Raw genomic sequence first — 22,251 nt, forward strand, 5'->3', positions numbered from 1 at the left:
GTAAATGAATTTAAAAACATGTGATTCTGTCATTATCCTTGATTATAAACTCACACCGATGCTCACTACAAGGATTCTCCCCTGCGTGGAATCAATATTATTTATGCATTTTAAAATTTGTAATTTGCAAAGTCAAAAGAGGAAAAAACATGTTTGAAGCCTTTTTCGTTCTTATTTGACAACTTCCCTTGTGTTGGTGACCTTTTCACACTATTTTTAGTATCCATGGTCTGTTGAGAGAGTCCCAAATCAATATCCAACTGACATTTGTCATGGTTTGGACAGCCTTAATTGTCCTAAGTGATTGTCCATTTCATGACTTTCTAGACCACCTTATACCTTAGTGCATCCATTCTCCAAATCCAACCTTATAAATGCACTCTCAACCTCAATCTCCAACACCTTTCATTCTACTTACCAAACAAACTTTAAACACTTCATAGCTAGCTCTCCCACTTTAACATACACAACAGCTAGGTGCAACAATGATTGACTCAAATCCACCACTCTTGAACCATTATGGAGCACTTTTGAGAAATTCAGCTGAACCTCAAAAGGCTAAAAGTTCCAATGGTCAAGATAATACTGTGGTGGAATGTGAACTACCATTGATAGACCTTAATGGTCTTAAAAGTTGTAATGTAAGAGAAAGATTAGCTTGCACTGCAGCAATATGCAAAGCAGCATCAGAATGGGGATTTTTCCAAGTGATAAACCATAGTATAAACCCTAACTTACTAAGAAATATGAGGGAGGAGCAAATGAAGTTGTTTAGGGTACCCTTTGAGAAGAAGGTCACTTGTGGACTTCTAAACAATCCATACAGGTGGGGGACACCATCAGCTACTAGTTCAAATCACTTTTCATGGTCAGAAGCTTTCCACATTCCTCTCACCATGATTTCAGAAGCAGCTTGTTGGGGTGAATTTAATACTTTAAGGTATATATCTATCTTAGTATTACACTTTAGTTTTGACTTAGTTTACTTCATTGAAAAATTTTAATAAAAAATTTAAAACATGAAAACAGAACAAAAACAAAGTCGAATGATGCAGAACAAAGACAGAGACATTTATTTGTGTAACCGATTTTGTCTTGGTGAGGAAGTCAGTCACCATCACAACCCTCTTTGGAGGTGTTATTTTCATTGTTCATTGTTTATAAAACATGTTTGCGTACATTAGGTCCCTTCAGGTGATTGTTTAATCTCAGGATTGAATCCTATCCAAGCCACTTCACTTATATTGACATCATAACCTGATTTATAGGCATGGCACTAACCATGATATAAAACATATTTATTCTATTTTTTATTTCTTTCTGAAGAAAATCATACTTGGCACTAAGATTTCCCTAAAACAGATAAACTCTATTGCCATTTGTCACTATTCATTCTTTAATTTTTCACTAGACTCTAACGGTTTCTATGGTCGCTGTACTAAGCAGTTGCTGTAGAGGATCAGTGTCTCCATGTCCTACAAGATAGGCACGCACATCCTTTCGAACTCCAAGGAACATTTTCTTTCTTTTTTTTGTTAATTGAAGTATGAATTTATGATAGTATCAACTTTAGGATAACTAAAATAAGAACCAAGCTGAATAATTATCGAATTCTGGATGACTAAAATGAGAGCCAAGCTAAATAATTATGTAGTAGCTGTCTCCTCTAAAGTGAGTTTAAGGATTAAAGTAAGACCAGGACATGTTAATCATTAACAAGAAAATGAACTAATATTTCAAGAACCCGTAATTTTTATGTATGTAATGTAATACAGACAACTAACACTTTTCATTAACTGTCCTAATTACTTACTTCACACTGAAGAAATATCAAATTATTTGAATATGGATAAAATGACCACTTGTTAGTTTATTATAGATCTTGACAGGTTGGCTTCTAGAATTTATGCTCAGACAAGCACTGACTAGTCCTTCTGAGCAAAATGTAGTTGTCTCTAGAACCAACCTGCCTCATTTGACAGGACAGTTATGTTGTGCATGCATGATTTCACCCTTAGAAAGAACAGCAAGTTAATTTGTTTCTAACCCTTTCTGCAGAGAAGCAATAAATGAGTTTGCAGCAGCTATGCTAGAAGTCTCTAGGCTACTGGCAGGAATTCTAGCAGAAAACTTGGGCCACCCAACAGATGCAGTTGAAAAACTCTGTGATGCCAGCACATGCTTTCTGAGATTGAATCACTATCCTTCCTGCCCAAAATCTAAAGAAGAAATTTTTGGATTAGTACCTCACACTGACAGTGATTTCCTCACAATCCTTTATCAAGATCAAGTTGGTGGACTCCAACTCATGAAAGATTCCAAATGGGTCGCTGTAAAACCAAATCCAGAGGCTCTTATTGTTAACATTGGAGACCTTTTCCAGGTAAAAGTTGGTCTCAATGTTAGTTGACAAATTAATTAGACATTATTGATAAAATTAAGTGACAATTGATTCACCATGAATGTATCATTTCTAACATCTACAGCCACTAATGGAGGAAGTAAATTGTAGTGCTAAAAATAATATGATGCATGCAGCATGCCAACTTTCAAAGGAATCTATTTAAACTATTCATAAGAAAATGAATATATTTAAACTAACAACCAATATGATGCATGCATCATGCCATTTTTTTTCTCCAAAGGAATGTGTTTTGCATGCAAATGAGACAACGAAACAATTTTTCATCCTTGTAAGTCAATAAAGTGGTTATTTGTAGCATGTTTCAACTAGAACTATGGTTCTTTTCATTGACTTCAAATGTTAAAAGTCAGCCCCCCTTTTCAGTCGTTAGCATTACAAAAATGATTAGTAAAGTGATGATCAAAGCAACTGCAGCAGCATTCAATTATTGACTCAACCACATAATCAGAGATGCATGTATCATCACATCATTTGTACTAAAATATCCTTTGACTACAGAAATAATTTAAAACTAGCCTGTTACGTTTATCAAATTACTGCCAATGGTTCATTCGCTAACAAGTTCTTTACTTTTGGAAAATCACAGGCCTGGAGTAATGATGAGTACAAAAGCGTAGAGCACAAGGTTGTGGCAAATGACAAAGTGGAAAGATACTCCATTGCATACTTCCTATGTCCTTCTTATACTACTATGATAAGTGGCTGCAAAGAACCTTCTACATATAAGAATTTCACCTTTGGAGAATATCGACATCAAATTCAAGAAGATGTCAAGAATATAGGACACAAAGTAGGACTGTCAAAATTTCTACGTAAAGACACATACACAACGACCATGGCTTAGTTAAACTGGAGCCACTAATAGTTAACACTATAATGATATTCTTTATTTCTGAAGAAAGTTTTTTTCAGTTCAGATATAATATGTAAAAGTCACTCGGATTATATGTAAGAGTAATGAGAATAAGAGATAAGCAACAAAAAAGATGGTGTTTACAATGCACCCACTTAGCAGCACCAGAATTTAAAAGGCTTTTATCCCCCCTACCCCAGTGGAGCTTTCTCCTTTCCTTTTTTTACTACTATTATGATTTCAGCTTCAATGGTAAAAAATATTGTTAAACAACTACCGATGTACGTTCTACCAAAGTACCAATTACTGATGATCACATAAGATTCCTCAAAACAGGCAGATTTTTCATAAGATTCCCCAAAACAGGAATTTTTTTATACCAAAGGCCGGACAAAATTCCGGTACCTGAAGGCCTGGTTGATCATGCTACGTAAGGGCAGTGGAGGTAGAGCTGGTAGATATGAAGTAAAAATGCACAAAGAGAAGGAAGCAGAATAAGCTATCCTTCTAGAAAGTTACTATAAAGAACATGCATTTATTCAAACAAATACACCAAAACAAATGAGCTATCTAGTCCCTCTTCACGCACATTAATGAAATTTGTAGAAACACAAGTGCTGAGCACCATATAAAAAGGGTGTGACTGTGAAATCATTTCTGAGAAACATGGCCAAGATTTAAAAAACATTCACATTTCATAAAATATTGTATGTTTATTATCCTTCATTCTGATAGGGACTTAGGTACTATGGGGTACCCAAAGTCCCACATCGATTAGGGATGCTCATTGGAGTATTTAAGTGGTTCGATTCAGCCCCCTTGATAGCTATCTTTTAAGGGAGGGTTCGCCAAGTGCTTAGATACTTATCAATTGGTACTAGAGCTGGTTGTCGGCAGCTTGGAAAGGGCTACCTACGGATTGGCTGACCAGAAAGGCTGATTAAAGCGTCTTTGGGTGCCAACCGCTGGGATGTCGGCTCTCAGGGGAAGTGCTGTGATAGGGACTTGGTTATTACGTGGTGCCCAGAGTCCCACATCGCGTAGTACAGGATACTAGTATTTGAGTGGCTTTGTTCTTCCCCCCCTGATAGCTAGCTTTCAAGGTAGGGATCTCCAAGTGCTTAGATACTTATCACATTCATCGTCATTATCAAAGACAAACTGAATCGCTCTAGATATCATGGAGATACAGGAGCTGAGATGTTAAGGTGATTTTTTCTTTCTCTTCTATAGATTATGCGATGAATCTTAAAAAAATAGCAATCTTTGATAAAGTTTTTCTATATGATACATCAATGAAATACCCCACCACTGTTGTGTAAAAGATGAGCATTCTCAAGCCTCCCTAGCAATGGGGTGATTTACATCCAATTTTGTCATGTCAGAATTCAATCTACAAATAACTAACACATCAAGTGTAGCAATTTTATTGAGGAACTTTGACCAACTAGGGTGAGATTACAACTATCTACAATAACTCCATCAAATACAGCAATTATTGTGTGTCATGCAATAACTAATTCATTTCCTTGCCACGGCATGTGCATTTTTGTTGATGAATCTACATATCTTACTCATGGAAATAGCCACCTTGTCTTTCGAAATGTTTTTCTTTACTTTATCAAGGGGTCATTTCTCCAACAAGTTCATTTTGACTTTCTCTAGTGAACTTGAAAATGAACTTGTGAGTAATCTCTAAACTTTCTAAGACAAAATTTCTCTTCTCCAGTTCTCCTCCTTCTCAAAGGTTTCTCAGTAATGGACCCAAGAACACGTCCAACATATCTTGAGCAGGATGACCTATTTGAGATGTGCTTGTAGGAATTACCTCCCCAGTTGTTGGAGAAGAATTATATAAAGCTTCCCTTACCGAACTAGACGGTTTTTTGTTCTCATGAAGGGAATCAAGCGTTGTTCCTGCTTCAGCTGTGGCCGGAAATTGCCAATTTGGCTCACACTGTCTGCTTGACGTTTCTTGCAGCTCTTTCTCCTCATAATCTTTGACATACTGCACACATACGACAAAATTGTTCAAGCGATTATAGGGTGAAATTAAAACCTCCATCACATCAACCATTGTCTTGGGAAGCAATATTTTAAATTCAATAGATCATATGATAATATGATGTATGATGATACAAAGAAATGCTATAGTGACAAACATTTCAATTCAGCTTATTCAAGCAAAGCAAAAGCTACCACTGACGCTTGAATTATCAGCTTATCGGAAAAATAAAATTACCTGTTCTGCAATGGCCATCAAATCTTCAACCGTCAACTCCATATCATCGTCACTAGACACATGAACTGGACATACATCATCACTACCACCACGGCTAAGATCCTCTAAATTTCCGCGTTTCTTTATAGAACGTCTAGGAGCTCTATCCTTCGATTTGATGGCTTTTTTCTTCTTATTTTCATTAACATCATCATCGCCCATTTCATTCCGTTGGTCTAAATTTGTTTTTCCCTTAACCTTAAATTTTGCACTAGAATTCGACTTCCTCTTTATCCTTTCCTTCTTGTTATCAATTTTCTTCACATCTGCTGCACTGATAGCTTCATTTTCCGTAGAGCGGTTAGCTTCAATAACATTGCCGGAGTCACTTTCATGGCTTGCATCATCGACCTTTGGCATCATCCATGATGGACCATAAGCGATGCCATCAATGACGCTGACGCTAACTGGCCTTTTCATCCATGATGGTAACTGGCGTTTTCTTCCCTCAACACAGTTATTCATTCCTATTGATAACATCAATCAAATTAAAGTTAAGTTACACTCTCAAGTGGAATCATGAAAACATATAACAATAATTTTTCAATTACATAACAAAGTTGATTTTTTTATTTTTAAAGAATTGGAAATTTGGAATGAATAGTTTAACGGATTTAATTGGGGTTAAAATTAGGGTTTAAGAGAAGAGGGTTAAATTGGTGAAAAGAGAAAGCGAATTCTAAACTAGCATAAAGAGATTGAGAAAATGGGAATTTGGATTCATACCTAGAATTATTGGGGTGCAATTCGACACACGCTAATTCAGTGTTGAATTTGAATATGAATGATAGGGAGTTTCAGATCAGAAGGGAAAAGAAGTGTTAATTGAAATTCAAGTTGAATTTATAAGAGTTAAAATGACTAACTTACCCTCTTCACCCGTTCATGTACAAGTGGTTCTAAAAAACCAACTTTGTTGTGTTTCTGTCTGGGCATGTTTGGAATAACCGTGAGTATTGTTGTTAAGTGGGATCGGCAATATGAATTAAATTAAATCAGGTTTATATTGGATTGCTGTAATTCCATCAAATTCAATATGAATTCAAACATATACTTATGTAATCTCTTTGTTATGTGTCTTGTTGCATGGGATGTCTCTAACTTTAGGTTAGCTTAAATAGAAAGATATACACGATGAATGATAAATGTTCTTTAATTTAGTTTAAGTAAATCGACACATGATGTATGATAAACGTTTTAAGAGTGCTTGCTTAGTTTCAAGAGCTAATGATGGTCGCCACAAAAATCCTCTTCATGCGATAACTGACTCAGTCCCTTGTATACTTTGCATATATGAGTCCATTAGAGTAAGTGTTTGATTTTGCGGCAACATAATTGTAGCTTCTTAAAAATCACGTTTGAAAAATGTAGTTCCATATATGTTAATTGTCAATTTGTGTTTTAAGGAGCCAAAAATATATTAGTGAGGGTGTGTTTGTTGTAAGGTAAGAAATTACATTTCCTTGGAATGATATTCCCATGGTAAAATTTTATATTATGTGTAAATGTTTCAAAAATTTATATAATTAGAAAAAACGTTTTATTAACAAGTGTCTTCGAGATACTCTTTAAGCATTTTAAATTAAGAAATTACTTATTCTATTAAAAAGTTAAATATTTCGACTTTCAATGTATTGAATACATAAATTTTCATAAAACTTATTGTTTACGATCTTTAAAGAGTGATTCGGAGACACTCGTTAGCATTCCTCTTAAAAAATGCAAATAAATGCGAGTGATAGACAATAGTGGGAATATAGAAAGTTGAGTTTTATTCTCATCCAAATGTTAGATTCCATATTTGAAAGCATGAGAATAACAATGAAAAGATCATGTGTAACTTCTCAACAAAAAAAAAATATCATGTGTAATTATGCTCAAATGGTAATGTGTTCCACAAAAAAAACATATTATTCACTCCGTTCCTTATTAGATGACCCAGTCCACTCTGACACACATATCAATGCATATTTTCTATTTTTAATATCTTTAATTATCTATTTAAAAAATTACAAAAATTTAATATTTTAAAAATATTCATCGAGACGAATTCAACAATATTTTATATGATTTGTCAAAAAAAAACAATATTTTATATGATATTATTTATCTTTGTATATTAGTATAAATATACTGTCAAAGTATCTTTGTATATTTGTATATTTATCTTTGTATGTCAGGTCAAAAATGTGAATTGTCAAACATGTCGTCTATGTATTCCAGATTACGTCTTGGTGGAACTCCAGATTAAGAGCACGTTGACAACAACAAAACACTCTAAAGATTCTATATTTTCCTTTGCCGCGCGCGCGACCACCAAACCATGCTATGGTTTTAGTTTCTCTGCGCAATGCAATTGCATCCTTTTCAAAGAACCGCCAAAACCTGAAACAATGGAATCAAATTCAATCCATCATAATCACTTCCGGTATCTACTCATTCCAAGACGCCATTTTCGTCACCAAACTCATCCATTGCGCACCACTCTCTCAACCTCAAACTTCATCTCTTCACCTTCTTCTCAACACAATCCACACTCCCAACACTCGTCTCTTCAACAAACTCATCGCATCTTTCCCTAAAACAACACTTCTTTCTTATGCCAAAATGCGAGAAATGGGTGTTCAACCAAATAAACACACCTTCCCTTTGCTTTTAAAGATTTTTTCAAAGAATGGTGTACCGAATGATCATGGCCCTTTTATGGTTTATGCTCAAATTTTTAAACTTGGGTTTGATTTTGATTGTTTTGTTTGTAATGGTTTGATTTCGGCTTTTGGGTGTTCTGGGTTTATGAAAAGTGCGTGTAAAGTGTTTGATCAAAGTCCTGAAAGGGATATTGTTGCTTGGACGGCTTTGATTAATGGGTATGTTAAAAATGGTGCTCCTGGTGAGGCGCTTAGGTGTTTTGTGGAGATGAGGTTGAAAGTTGTTGAAATTGATGGTTTCACTGTTGCTAGTGTTTTACGTGCTGCTGCCATGGTGGGTGATGATTGTTTTGGAAAGTGTGTTCATGGGTTTTATGTGGAAACTGGGAGAGTGGTTTTGGATGGTTCTGTTTATTGTGCTCTTGTGGATATGTACTTCAAGTGTGGTTATTATGAAGATGCGTGCAAAGTGTTTGATGAAATGCCTTACAGAGATGTGGTTGCTTGGACTGTGGTTCTGGGTGGTTTTGTTCAATGTAAAAAGTACCAAGATGCACTTAGTTTTTTCCGGAGAATGCTGTTAGATAATATTGTGCCGAATGATTTTACACTGACTAGTGTTCTTAGTGCTTGTGCTCACGCGGGGGCATTGGATCAAGGAAGGTTGGTGCATCGATACATAGAGCGTAATGATTGTAATTTGAACGCAGTGCTAGGGACGTCATTGGTAGATATGTATGCAAAATGCGGGTGCGTTGATGAAGCTTTAATGGTATTTGAAAACTTGCAAGTCAAGAATGTGCACACTTGGACGGCAATGATTAACGGGTTGGCTGTGCATGGGGATGCCTTAGGAGCATTGAATGTCTTTTCACGCATGTTGGAAAGTGGTCTTCGACCTAATGACATTACCTTCCTTGGTGTTCTTGGTGCATGTTCTCATGGAGGTTTTGTAGATGAGGGGAAAAGGTTATTTGAAATGATGAGACATACTTATCATTTGAAGCCAAACATGGAGCATTATGGATGCATGGTTGATATTCTTGGTCGAGCAGGATATTTGGAAGATGCAAAACAAATTATTGATAATATGCCAATGAAGCCTAGCCCTGGTGTCTTGGGAGCTTTATTAGGTGCCTGCGTGAGCCACAAAGATTTCGTAATGGGCGAACATATAGGGAACATTCTGGTTAATCTACAGCAGAACCACAACACTGGATATGCACTCCTGGCAAACTTGTATTCAACGTGTCAAAACTGGGAAGCAGTAGCGCGTGTCCGGAAGCTCATGAAAGGAACGCAGGTTGAAAAGACTCCGGGTTATAGTTGGATAGAAGTGGCCGGCTCAATTCACGAGTTTAAAGCATTTGATCATTCACATAGCGAATTTTCATGTGTTTATTTGATGTTGGAGAATTTAATATTGCAAATGAAAATGGTCGATCAAGCTCAATGGAACGAAGACGACCTTGTATCCAGCACCGATGTAGGTTAAGACTTGAGAATACCACAATGTCTTGAGTGATTTAATATTACAGCTCTCAATGCGTGATTTGGTTAGCTGTGAAGGAGCGGTTAATTCAATAAACAATTGGACAAGAGAGCATGAAGCATGCTGCATGCGGATGGCTTGATGAACTGGAAAGGTAAGTTACTTAGTTTCTAACGATTAAACAGCTGTGCACTACTATGTATTTGAACTAGTTGTTACATCTGAGCAGTTGTCCCAATTTTGCTTGCACAGTTAAAAGCAACATAATGATTAATCCACATTAAGTGTCCCTGATCATTTGCATTACCTCTAGGGGAAGAAAAATCTAGAGATTTTGAAGCCAGAAATCATTAACATAAACACCCTTAATACCCAAGGGAGTTAAAATTAAATGTTTTGGTGTGAAACCTGTGTATTCTCTTTTTCATTAAGTCAAACTAGAACAAAATTATGTTTCACCAAATACTTCTTCATCCTTTCTTGAGTATTGGTTCCAAGAATATCATTGACATGCTTTATTAATTATCACAGTTCAAGTATTTCTTCCATTTTTTGCTGTGGAAATAATCTTTGTTTCTGACTTTTCTTTCCCATTGTCGTTGGTGTGTGTTTCTGTGTGCATCATGTTGATTTCAGCATATTAGAAATGATTGGTTGTTTCAAAAAGGCTATGTTCCTGTCTGTCTCCTCGATTTCTAAGATAAAATGCGGCACATGACAACTTAGAGCTCTGTAATTATGTCCTGTTGAATAGTGTTAGAAGATACGAGTATATCTTATATCTTAAAATAGTGTCTTAGAGTATCCTAGACTAAACCACAATCATATTTCGAAGTCTAAACTTTCTCTTTGTTAAAGGACTAATAGTTATGGAATGCTTGAGTGAAATTCCACTCAGCTGATCTGGTTTATATACACTCTAGAGAGTAAATACAATATGGGAGTTACAAGAATATTAATCAGCTTTCTAGTTCCTAAGTACATGAATGTGATTTACTAGGCAGATAATTAACTATTGATCTTCTAGCTACATCAATAACTGTACATATTAATAAGGTATTTATTTTATAATTCCAACACTCCCCCTCAAGATGGAGCATATAGATCAAATGCTCCAAGCTTGGAACAAATACTTTGAATTCGCGGTCCCCTTAAGGATTTTGTGAAGATGTCTGCCAATTGATCGTTAGAGCTAACCGATTCGGTGATGATTTCTTTAGAAAGGACTTTCTCCCGGATGAAGTGACAATCAATCTCAATATGTTTAGTTCTTTCATGAAAGACTGGATTGGAAGCTATATGTAGGGCTGCTTGGTTATCACAACAAAGTTTCATTTGTTGAGTATCTCCAAATTTCAATTCAAGAAGAAGTTGTTTAATCCAAATGAGCTCACATGTAGCTACAGCCATAGCTCTATATTCAGCCTCTGCACTAGACCTGGCAACAACATTTTGCTTCTTGCTCTTCCATGATACAAGATTTCCTCCAATAGACACACAATACCCTGAAGTAGAACGCCTGTCGATGGGTGAACCTGCCCAATCTGCATCGCAAAATCCAACTATTTGAGTGCTTCCCTTGTCTTCATAAAGCAGTCCTTGTCCTGGTTGTTTTTTAATGTATTTCAGAATTCGAATTACTGCATCCCAATGATCTTTATGAGGGGATTGCATGAACTGACTTACCACTCCAACCGCAAAAGAAATATCTGGCCTTGTAATAGTGAGGTAGATGAGCTTTCCAACCAATCTCCGGTACCTTTCAGGATCGGAATAAGGCTCCCCTTGGTTGGGTAACAATTTTTGATTTGGATCCATAGGACTGTCAACTGGTCTACAGTCCAACATAGCAGTTTCTTTAAGTATATCTAATGCATAACTCCTTTGTGAAATGATAACCCCGTTCATTGACTGAGCAACTTCAATACCAAGAAAATATTTCAGCTTTCCTAGATCCTTGGTCTGAAAATGTCGGAATAAATGTTCCTTCAGTTGAGAAATTTTTTCTTCATCATTTCCAGTTATGACTATATCGTCTACATAAACCACCAAGTAAACACATCTATTAGGAGAGGTATGGCAATAAAACACTGAATGATCCGCTTCACTACGTTTCAATCCAAAAGCCTGAACCACTGAGCTGAATTTCCCAAACCAAGCTCGTGGGGATTGTTTGAGCCCATAGAGAGAGCGCCGCAATTTGCAAACCAACCTAGACTCCCCCTGAGCAACAAATCCAGGTGGTTGCTACATATAAATCTCCTCTTCTAAATCTCCATGTAGAAATGCATTTTTAATATCTAATTGATACAATGGCCAATGACGGATGGCAGCTATGGCAAGAAATAAACGAACAGAAGTAATTTTTGCCACAGGAGAGAAAGTATCACCATAATCGAGGCCATAAATCTGGGTATAACCTTTGGCCACCAAACGGGCTTTGAGACGATCAATCTGTCCATTAGGTCCAACTTTAACAGCATAGACCCATCGACACCCAACAGGTTTCTTTCCTGGAGGAAGAGGGACCAAATCCCAAGTGCCATTATGCCCCAAAGCTTGCATTTCATCAATCATGGCTTGTCGCCATCCTGGATGATCAAGTGCCTCACAAACATTTTTAGGAATAGAAATAGAGGATAAAGATGCTATAAAAGAATGATAAGAAGGAGAAAGACGGTGATAACTTAAGAAATTATAAATAGGATGAGGATTTCGAGTTGACCGATTACCTTTCCTAACCGCGATCGATAAATCAGGGATTTCGTCAATCAGGTCTGTAGTAGGGTTGACGCCTGGAGTAGGACATGATTCAGTTGGTCTTTCAGTGCCTTCCAATTCGGTATTAGGAACATGTGGTCGTCGTTGGTATGTAATGAGTGGTCTATGAGATGGTGCAGGTGGAGGAATAACTGGGGTTGAATCTGTAGCTGAAACTGATTCATGAAAAGGAGAAAATGATGGACCAAAATAGGGAATTGGAAAAACTTCTTGAGTGGTGTTAGATTCAACCGATGATGGTAAAAAATATGGTTTTTCTTCGAAGAAGGTTACATCTGCTGAAACATAATAACGGTTGTGAACTGGAGAATAACAACGATAACCTTTCTGCAACCTAGAGTATCCAAGAAAAACACACTTGATTGCTCGGGGGGACAACTTATCTAAACCTGGTGAAAGATCATGAACAAAACAAGTACTTCCAAAAACACGTGGATTAATATGAAACAAAGGTTCTTTAGGAAATAAGATGGAGTGAGGAACTTTGTTATTGATAGAAGAAGAGGGCATCCGATTAATCAAAAAAACAAGCGGTTAAAATTGCCTCACCCCAATGACGGACGGGTACATTTGCATGAAGTAACAATGTCCGGGCAGTCTCAACGAGATGTCTATTTTTCCTTTCAGCTATTCCATTCTGTTGAGGGGTATGAGGACAAGAAGATTGATGGAGAATTCCATGTGATGTCAAAAAAGAAGTAATAGCAGAAGAGAAATATTCTTTTGCATTATCACTTCTAAGAATACGAATTGTCTTATCAAATTGGGTTTTAATTTCATTAACAAAAGAAGTGAAGATGGACAAAATTTCAGATCGTTCTTTCATTAAGAAAACCCAAGTACATCTAGAAAATTCATCAATAAAGGTAACAAAATATCTATAACCCATAGAAGACACACGACTAGGACCCCATACATCTGAATGAATAACTGAAAAAGGTGAGTCGACACGACTTTCAACTTGTCTAACAAAAGAAGATCGAACATGTTTTCCTAATTGACAGGATTCACAAGAGAGTGTCTTTATTTTTTCAAGACCTGGAACCATTATTTTTAGTTTGGATAGGTGAGGATGTCCAAACCGTTCATGAATAAGTTTTGGTGAATTGGAGGCACTGCAAATCCAAGAAGAATCAGACTTTAGATAGTAAAGACCATGTGATTCATGTCCTACGCCAATCGTCCGACCCGTACCACATTCCTGTATAACAAATGAGTTAGCATCAAAGGTTACTGAACAATTATGAGAACGAGTAAGTTGACTGAGAGAAACCAAATTGAAAGGGCAACCAGGTATAAACAAGACAGAACTTAAGGACAGAGAAGTAGTGGGTGACACATGACCTATACCCTTTGCTGCAACTCTAGAACCATCGGCTAGAGTAATAAAATGAGGATTTTTGTTAGGAGAGATAGATGAAAATAATGAACCATTACCAGCAATGTGATCAGAGGCACCTGAATCAATTATCCAAGAACTTTGATCATGACCAGATTGAGAAATACAAGCAGTGGAGTTATGAGCAACTACAGCAGATGAGCTTGGAGATTCCTTGGCAGCTTTTAGCTGAAGGTATTCTTGATAGTCAGCTTCTGAAAATTTCATCTCTGATGTTTCAGACTTGGAAGTATTCGCAGATTTTCCAGGAAATCCATAAATAGAATAACAAGTGTCTTGTGTGTGGCCCATTCTTTTGCAATAAGAACATTGAGGTCGACCTCCTCTTCCACCTCGTCCTCCACGACTTCCACGGCCTCCTCGTCCCCCTCGGTTGGAAACCAAGGCAGAAGCTTCAACAACATCAACTGAATTTACTTCTGTTTTAGGCGAAGGGACTCGAAGGAGACGAGTTGTTAAATTTTCTAAAGAAGGAACTTCTTGTCCAGTTAGGACTTGATCACGAACATGATCAAAATCTGGGTGCATTCCTCTTAGAACCAACACCATATATAGATTATCAAGTTTTTTCTTCATTTCTTCAATTTTGTCGGCTTCCAAAGATAATTTTAACTCCTCTACCGCAGATTGAGCTTTGGAAACATAGGAAACCATGTCATGGTCTGTTTGCTTTAGAGTGGCCAATTTTTGTGCAGCATCATACAATTGTTGGATGTCATTAGCAAAGACACTTTGAGCCTTCTGCCAGAAAGAGTGGCAAGTTTTAAAGGCTCTAAAGTTCGTCAAGATGGTCGGCTCAACAGATTGCCATAGGAGAGAACAAAGCTGATAATCAAGCTTTTTCCATTCATCACGTTTTTCTGTTGAAATACTTTCTGATGATTGTTTCAGATGTTCCTCATAGCCTTGGCCAAGAAACCAAAGTTCTACAGAGGAAGACCAAGCTAAATAATTTTTTCCATTCAATTTTTCTGAAGTGATTGTTGGTGTTCCAGAGAAAGAGAAAGTAGGTCCATTATTTTTTTGAGAGCCTGAGGCCATTGTGAGAAAAGCAAGAAAGAACTAGAAACAAAGGACCCAAAAAAAAAAAAAAAATAAATAGATCCTGGAAACCAGAAACTGAGGACCACAAATGGAAGAGAGTGTGAGAGTGACTTTTGGACTAGTGGTACTGCAGGACCAGAGGCAGTGACCCTTCAAAGAGAACCTGCTCTAGATACCATGTTAAAGGACTAATAGTTATGGAATGCTTGAGTGAAATTCCACTCAGCTGATCTGGTTTATATACACTCTAGAGAGTAAATACAATATGGGAGTTACAAGAATATTAATCAGCTTTCTAGTTCCTAAGTACATGAATGTGATTTACTAGGCAGATAATTAACTATTGATCTTCTAGCTACATCAATAACTGTACATATTAATAAGGTATTTATTTTATAATTCCAACACTCTTCATTCTTTATCTAAAACCCTTGGAGATTTTTACAGTATCTGTCAGTCAGGTGACTACCAGTTTAACTGGACATCAGAAAAATATTAAAGCAAAAACTACAAAACTGAAAATCGGCCAGGATTTCCAATTGGATCTTGGCAATCGGATTTCTTGTTCAGAACTTACAAGTATGCATGTAGTTCAAATTCTAGTCATTGATTAGCCAGACCATGCATTATGCAATTTGTGTTGCATTTTTGTGTGTTTGGTTTGGTTTTGTCATTTGACCCATCTAATTTTTTTTCATTTTCACCTTGCAGCATGTCTGGACCTAAGAGGGGTATTTTTTAGCAGACTTTTCACCCGGCAGGTATTGACACCCAGCAAAGTTTATGAGAGATGGATAGAAATAAGGGCCAGTTGTAACTACATTCTTATGGTTTGGAAGGTTCATGTCAGATTGTGGAAGCCCTGACCTCATCCCTCATCTGCAATAGATTGTAATTCTTTACTTTTCACTTTCAAATGTGCACCTGAAGTGGGAAAGAAATTGAACAATACTTCTAAGTTTGCATTTGAATTTTTATCATTGTCTAAACTCTAAGATTGGATGTAAGCATATGGTCACGACTCACGAGTTCAATTATAGGTCCTAGCCTTTGCAGCTGATGTGGAGGATACCCTAGACAAAAAAAACTTAAATATAGATCAAGCGAAAGTTTAGATAGTTATTTTATTATTAATGTTATGATATATGTTTTATGTTCAAAAGTTATTATATTCAAATTTGGGGTGAGGGGACGGTGCTCCAGTATAAGACAGGAAAGACCTTCGGGTTCATAAAGCATTTACAAAGGCCTTTACATTTATCTCCCTCCAAGGGCACTAGCGGGTCTCGAGGTCCCAAGTTCGTAAATATAAATGCATTTGTAAGTGCTCAATGAGCCCGAAGGTCTTCCTTGCCTTTAATTGAGGCACCATCCCCTCACCCTATTTTTTTTCCATAAGAAAGTTATTATTGAAAAGGGAACAACGTTTTGCACCCTCATTTTTTGATACATTTTTGTTTAACTTTTTTTCTTTATGATTTTTCCCATTGTCCTAAAGTATATATCGGAAATTTGTTCGCAGTATGCCTCCCGTCCTTAAATATGCTCTTATTTTGTTACAATGGAGGCAATAAGATTTTAGTCTCTCAAACCCTATGAAGCTCGGATACTCCAAAATGGAGACGTACCTATATCGGATACCGATACTCCACGGATACTCGCTGATACGTACCCACGAAGTATCGGAATTAATTATTTAAATTTTTAAAAAATATTTTATCGGATACTTATATGATACTCTACAGATACGCAATAATACTTATAAGATACTTCACATATACGTATCCTAGAAAAAGAAGAAGGGTAAAAAAATGAGACAATGTTGTTAAAAATTCAATAAAGATGTAAATGATTCAATTTTAGATATGCATTGGTAGAATTGTTTTTCAATAAACCACTTAAAATTATACTTCTTGTGAATGAAGGTAACAAGAGAGGTGATTCACTTAATCAACTTATGTTGAGTTTTTATAATGATGCTTCTCACGACATCTCGCAACATATGAAAATATAACATGATTTATAAGAAAACTTTACATTTTTTTTTATTTTGATCACATGTATTATTTTTAAATAATTGTGATTATAATAATATAATAATGAAGAGTAATCAATGTTTATTTTTTTCAAGTATTTTGCATATATGTAAATTTTAGTATAAATTTTTTGTTAACGTATCTTAGTTGTATCGTATCCTAAATTTAAAAAAATTTGTGTATCCGCATACCTGTATCGTATCGTACCCGCATCGCATCTGTATCCGTATCAGGGCTTCATAGCTCAAACCCCTCGCCACTAGACCAATCCCAATAGCTTACAAGTATACTTTCAAATATATTAAAAACAATTGTTTTAAAAATTGTAACAAGTATGTCTCTATTTCATTGGATCTCACCATGTTTCAAACTGAGTACCTTATGGTGGAGGTGATAAACTTCCAATCAAGAGATCTTTATTTCATCTGCCTCTCTTTACATGATCGTTCACTCTAAATCTCACCATGTCTCTTTACACTAATTGAAAAGGGTAAGGAATCATGGTCCAACATACGTTAAGATCTGATAAAAGAATTATACTCGAGCGATAGAGATTATGTTGAACTATATAAGTTGATATATTGGTTAGAGGAGATCAAAATTGTTTTATGATCTACAAAAAGTGTTTTTCTCGCACCATATTCAAAGTTGATGACCTTTCTTTACATGAGGTTTTACTTTGTCGACAATATTATAGGTTTTGGCGGTTTTATTTTACAGGACCAAAAACAAAATTTTAAATATTTATAGGGACCATTTACTTAATTAACCCCATTTTTATTAGAAATTTGCAATACCCCATATTATTCCCACATGCTTATCTAGGAACAAATCACTCTCTTGCAAAAAGCAATGGTACTAGATAAATGTTTCCTTCCAAAAGTATACAATGAAATATAAGTTGGCGGAGTTTCCCCTCATATGATAATTGGATGAGTGTCACGATCAATGAAACATACGATCCAAATAACAAAAACTAAAAATTAGATCTAGAATGCCTTGTGTGACTTGGAACAAGAAATTTGATCTGGGTCTGGTTTGCGAGACAACAAGGATTTCTGGGTTGTTTCATGTGGAGGTGTTATTGTTGTTTGGATTGAGAACGACGATGCGTTCACAAAGGCGTGAAGGCATAAGTATATTCTAGGTTTTTGGTTTTATTTGTGATTAACATAATGAGCTATGTGAGACTCAGGGTATTTTCATCTTTCCAATATATTGTTGGTTTTATTGATTGATTCATGACGCTTAAAATGTTTCTTTCATCGGTTGTTGTGATTCAAACAAGTATACATATAACCTAAGTCATTGAAAACGTTAGTGTGATCAAGACCATCCAAGGTATCAATGAAATCATAAACAATTAGTATACTTTTTTTTTTATTCAAAACTATTAGTATACTAATACCTACATGCTTTGTCTAAAAATATACTTCCTAATAATAATAGTCTGTTTGGATACACATTTGACACTAATTTCTCGTTATAGTCGTGACTTTCTAACGCCAAATATCCTAATTTTGAGTCCTCATGCGTTTGGAAAAAATTTCACAGTAAAAACAAACAAATACTAAATCTTACTTTATTCTACTAGACAAATCCCATTTAATCTAGACAAGACAAAAAACAAAACAAAAATTAAAAACCTTATGTCTAATAGCAAAACTAGGGGTGCAAACAACAATCTTCAAAAAGAACAAAGGAAGCCCAAGCACTAGACCCAACAACAAGAGCCTAACCAAAACTAGGGTTTTATCTCAACAAAAAAACACACACAGAGGTTGTTTATTTGTAGGCATAAAAAGCTCACTGAAACAGAACAGACCCTTCTTGCCGCTTCCATAAACCCTAGTTGTTCACAGCCAAAACCCATTTCAAGGTTTTGTGGCTATGTCTTCCATCATGTCCCCATCTCTCTCTGAAGGCAAGAAGAAGAAGAAAAACACCGAAAAACATACAAAACCAGATGAACCACAAAACCAACAAGATTTCATGATCAAACCTGAAAAACTAACACCTACAATCGACACCTCAAACTGGCCCATTTTGTTGAAAAACTATGACCGCCTCAATGTCCGTACTGGTCACTATACCCCCCTTCCAGCTGGTCACTCACCTCTCAAACGACCCATTGCTGATTATCTGAAATATGGTGTTATCAATCTTGATAAGCCTGCTAACCCTAGCTCTCATGAGGTTGTTGCTTGGATCAAGCGTATTCTTCGTGTCGAGAAGACGGGTCATAGCGGTACTCTTGATCCTAAGGTTACTGGGAATTTGATTGTTTGTATTGACAGAGCAACGAGGTTGGTGAAGTCTCAACAAGGTGCTGGAAAAGAGTATGTTTGTATTGCTAGGCTTCATTCTGCTGTTCCTGATGTTGCTAAGGTAGCTCGTGCTCTTGAAACTTTAACTGGTGCTGTTTTTCAAAGACCACCTTTGATTTCTGCTGTTAAGAGACAACTTAGGATTAGAACTATTTATGAAAGTAAAATGCTTGAATATGATGCTGAGAAACATTTAGTTGTGTTTTGGATTTCGTGTGAGGCTGGTACTTACGTTAGGACTATGTGTGTTCATTTGGGTTTAGTTCTTGGTGTTGGTGGTCATATGCAAGAGCTTAGGAGGGTTAGGTCTGGGATTATGGGTGAGAAGGATAATATGGTTACTATGCATGATGTTATGGATGCTCAGTATGTTTATGATAAGGAGAAGAGCGATGAGACTTATTTGAGGAGGGTTGTTATGCCTTTGGAGGTTCTTTTGACTAGTTATAAGAGATTGGTCGTTAAGGATTCAGCTGTGAATGCTATTTGTTATGGTGCTAAGTTGATGATTCCGGGTTTGCTTAGGTTTGAGAATGATATTGAACCTGGTGAGGAGGTTGTGCTTATGACTACCAAGGGTGAAGCTATTGCCCTTGGTATTGCTGAGATGACTACTGCTGTTATGGCTACTTGTGATCATGGTATTGTTGCTAAGATCAAGAGGGTGGTTATGGATAGGGATACTTATCCGAGGAAATGGGGTTTGGGTCCTAGGGCTTCTATGAAGAAGAAGCTGATTGCTGCAGGGAAGCTGGATAAGCATGGGAAGCCGAATGAAAGTACTCCTCAAGAGTGGATGAGGAATGTTGTTTTACCTACTGGTGGGGACGCCGTGATTGCTGGTATGGCGGCTGCTACTGGGACTGAAGATGTGAAGAAAGAGGTTGCTGATGAAGAGGGTGAGAAGGTTAAGAAGGATGATGGGGAAGGGCGTAAGAGAAAGAAACATGAATCTGTCGATAGCCCTGCTCCTGCTAAGAAGTCCAAAGTTGCTGAAGTTGATGGTGAAGAAAAAGTGAAGACCAAGAAAGTAGATGAAGCGGCTGTGGAGGTTGAAGATGAGAAGAAAGAAAAGAAGAAGAAAAAGAAGAAGGATAAAGAGAATGGAGCTGCTGCATCTTCTGATGAGGAGAAGGTTGAAAAGGAGAAGAAAAAGAAGCACAAGGAAAAGGGTGAAGATGGTTCTCCTGAAGTGGAAAAGTCTGAGAAGAAGAAAAAGAAGCACAAGGAAACGAGTGAAGTCGGTTCGCCTGAGGGGGACAAGTCTGAGAAGAAGAAAAAGAAGAAAGAGAAAGAAGCCAAAGATAATGCTGCAGAGATCAGTAACGGAAAGGATGAGAGCAATGCTGATAGAAGTGAGAAGAAGCACAAGAAAAAGAAAAACAAAGATGCCCAAGAAGAATAGGTGAAGACATGGTTTTGTCGTTTTGGTTTAATGGACTAGACATGTAATGCTATTTCTTCTTTATTTATAATTTCACTCTGTTTAGTTTGTGGTTTTTTCTTTGAACTTTTATAGTTTAGCTCTTTTGCTCCTTTTCTACCCTCCTTAATTATCATGTTTTTAGTCCCTTGTAGTATGCCATCTATAAAAGACCTTTGCTAAAGATTGTTCTAGTAGTTTTAATGAGACACTGTATTAGCTACTCTTGGGTAGCCTGTGATCATTTACCCTTTTCATGATTTGGTGCATTTCTGTTATGTAAGAACTATATTGGGTCACTGACTAATAGAAATCTTTACATGTAAGAACTATATTGGGTCACTGACTAATAGAAATCTTTACAGAGGTTCAGCAACCATTCACAGTTAATCATTGAATATATGGTATTGCTTAGGTGTTTATCTTTAAGTTGCCATGGCAGGAAAACCAGTGAAATCATTCCTCATTTATAGAAGAGAAAAGATGACTATCTTGTGTTTTTTTTTTTTTTTTTTTGAAAGACTATCTTGTGTTCTATACAAGATACAAGATAGCCATTAAATTTTAACATTTTAGTTTTTATTTTTATTTAAAAAAAGTCAATGCTTGCCGATAAAGTGATGGATCACATTATCACAATGAACTTCTCTTCTGATTATGCAGTGCATTTACATATTAAAAAAAAAAAAACAAAACAAAGGGTTGATGCTTGACTTTACTTTACTTGCCTCTCAAACTCCAGTTACTAGGATCCCTTTCCCCTAGCCAGTATCAAGTACACATGTTGGCGCTTTTGCAAATTCAATCAGTTCACTTATCAATCAGTTACTATGTGATGTTACACAGAGAAGAATTGTTATGCAGCACAAGATTTGAAAGAACCGTTATCATCCCTGCCACCAGCGTTGTGTATTTTGTGATTGAACTTTTGCACATAACAAATGTTTTGAAAACACTTTCTCAGATGAATAATGAATTTTATATTGCTAACGCTAAAACATGAAGTTTATGAATTAACTTTAGAATCTGCATCTAAGTTGGTTGTATAGTAGTATTTTTGTCAAATATTAGAAGGTGGGAACGTAAAAATTGGGTAGTGTATGTAACATTGTTCAAGTTAATTCCAACTTCCAATCAGCTAACTCACACTAAATACAAGCTTATGTACAAAATTATTATATGATTTTTTTTTTTGAAAAAGTCAAAATGAAAAATATTAAACCCAACAAAGAATCTCAACCATGTGCAAGGATAAAATTCAAGTGCCTACAATCAAATAAAAATCACAACAATACAAAAAGAGGAATAGGTGATAAGTGATGAAACTCAAGCACATACCGAGACTAAACCACCATTCATGAAGATCAAAAGCAACAAATGCATCAAATGAATGTCTAATCATTGTTGAATAATAGACCAAATACTTCTAAATTGGATGGGATGATCAGAAAGATGCAACAAATGTGCCAAATGAATGTCTAACTATTGTCGAATAATAGACCAAATACTCTGAACAAAATTTCACGATCCAAAAATATTATA

General features: G+C 36.3%; 3 protein-coding genes and 1 pseudogene across 4 annotated transcripts; 3 read left to right on the top strand and 1 right to left on the bottom strand.

Moving 5' to 3' along the window:
* Positions 1-364: 364 nt before the first annotated feature.
* On the top strand, positions 365-3,448 carry LOC146931334 (gibberellin 2-beta-dioxygenase 6-like). The gene is made up of 3 exons (XM_085702817.1): positions 365-940; positions 2,059-2,383; positions 3,012-3,448. The coding sequence occupies exons 1-3, from the start codon at positions 486-488 to the stop codon at positions 3,267-3,269; spliced, it is 1,038 nt and encodes a 345-aa protein (XP_085558943.1). The 5' UTR covers positions 365-485; the 3' UTR covers positions 3,270-3,448.
* Positions 3,449-4,767: 1,319 nt separating this feature from the next.
* Positions 4,768-6,422, bottom strand: LOC146931335 (uncharacterized; annotated as a pseudogene). Its single transcript, XR_015006640.1, has 3 exons — positions 6,286-6,422; positions 5,521-6,026; positions 4,768-5,286 (listed from the first exon to the last, which is right to left on the bottom strand). The product of XR_015006640.1 is annotated as an uncharacterized LOC146931335 (transcript).
* Positions 6,423-7,681: 1,259 nt separating this feature from the next.
* On the top strand, positions 7,682-16,085 carry LOC146931336 (Pentatricopeptide repeat (PPR) superfamily protein). Its single transcript, XM_085702819.1, has 2 exons — positions 7,682-9,853; positions 15,635-16,085. Exon 1 carries the CDS (start codon positions 7,888-7,890, stop codon positions 9,700-9,702), a length of 1,815 nt encoding a protein of 604 aa, XP_085558945.1. The 5' UTR covers positions 7,682-7,887; the 3' UTR covers positions 9,703-9,853; positions 15,635-16,085.
* Positions 16,086-18,742: 2,657 nt separating this feature from the next.
* NAP57 (NAP57 homolog) lies at positions 18,743-20,966 on the top strand. Its single transcript, XM_085702820.1, has one exon. The coding sequence runs from the start codon at positions 18,850-18,852 to the stop codon at positions 20,689-20,691; it is 1,842 nt and encodes a 613-aa protein (XP_085558946.1). The 5' UTR covers positions 18,743-18,849; the 3' UTR covers positions 20,692-20,966.
* Positions 20,967-22,251: the final 1,285 nt, after the last annotated feature.

This window comes from Medicago sativa, chromosome 4 (genome assembly GCF_051527215.1).
Source record: "Medicago sativa cultivar Bolivia chromosome 4, Bolivia_mono, whole genome shotgun sequence".
NCBI lineage: Eukaryota > Viridiplantae > Streptophyta > Magnoliopsida > Fabales > Fabaceae > Medicago > Medicago sativa.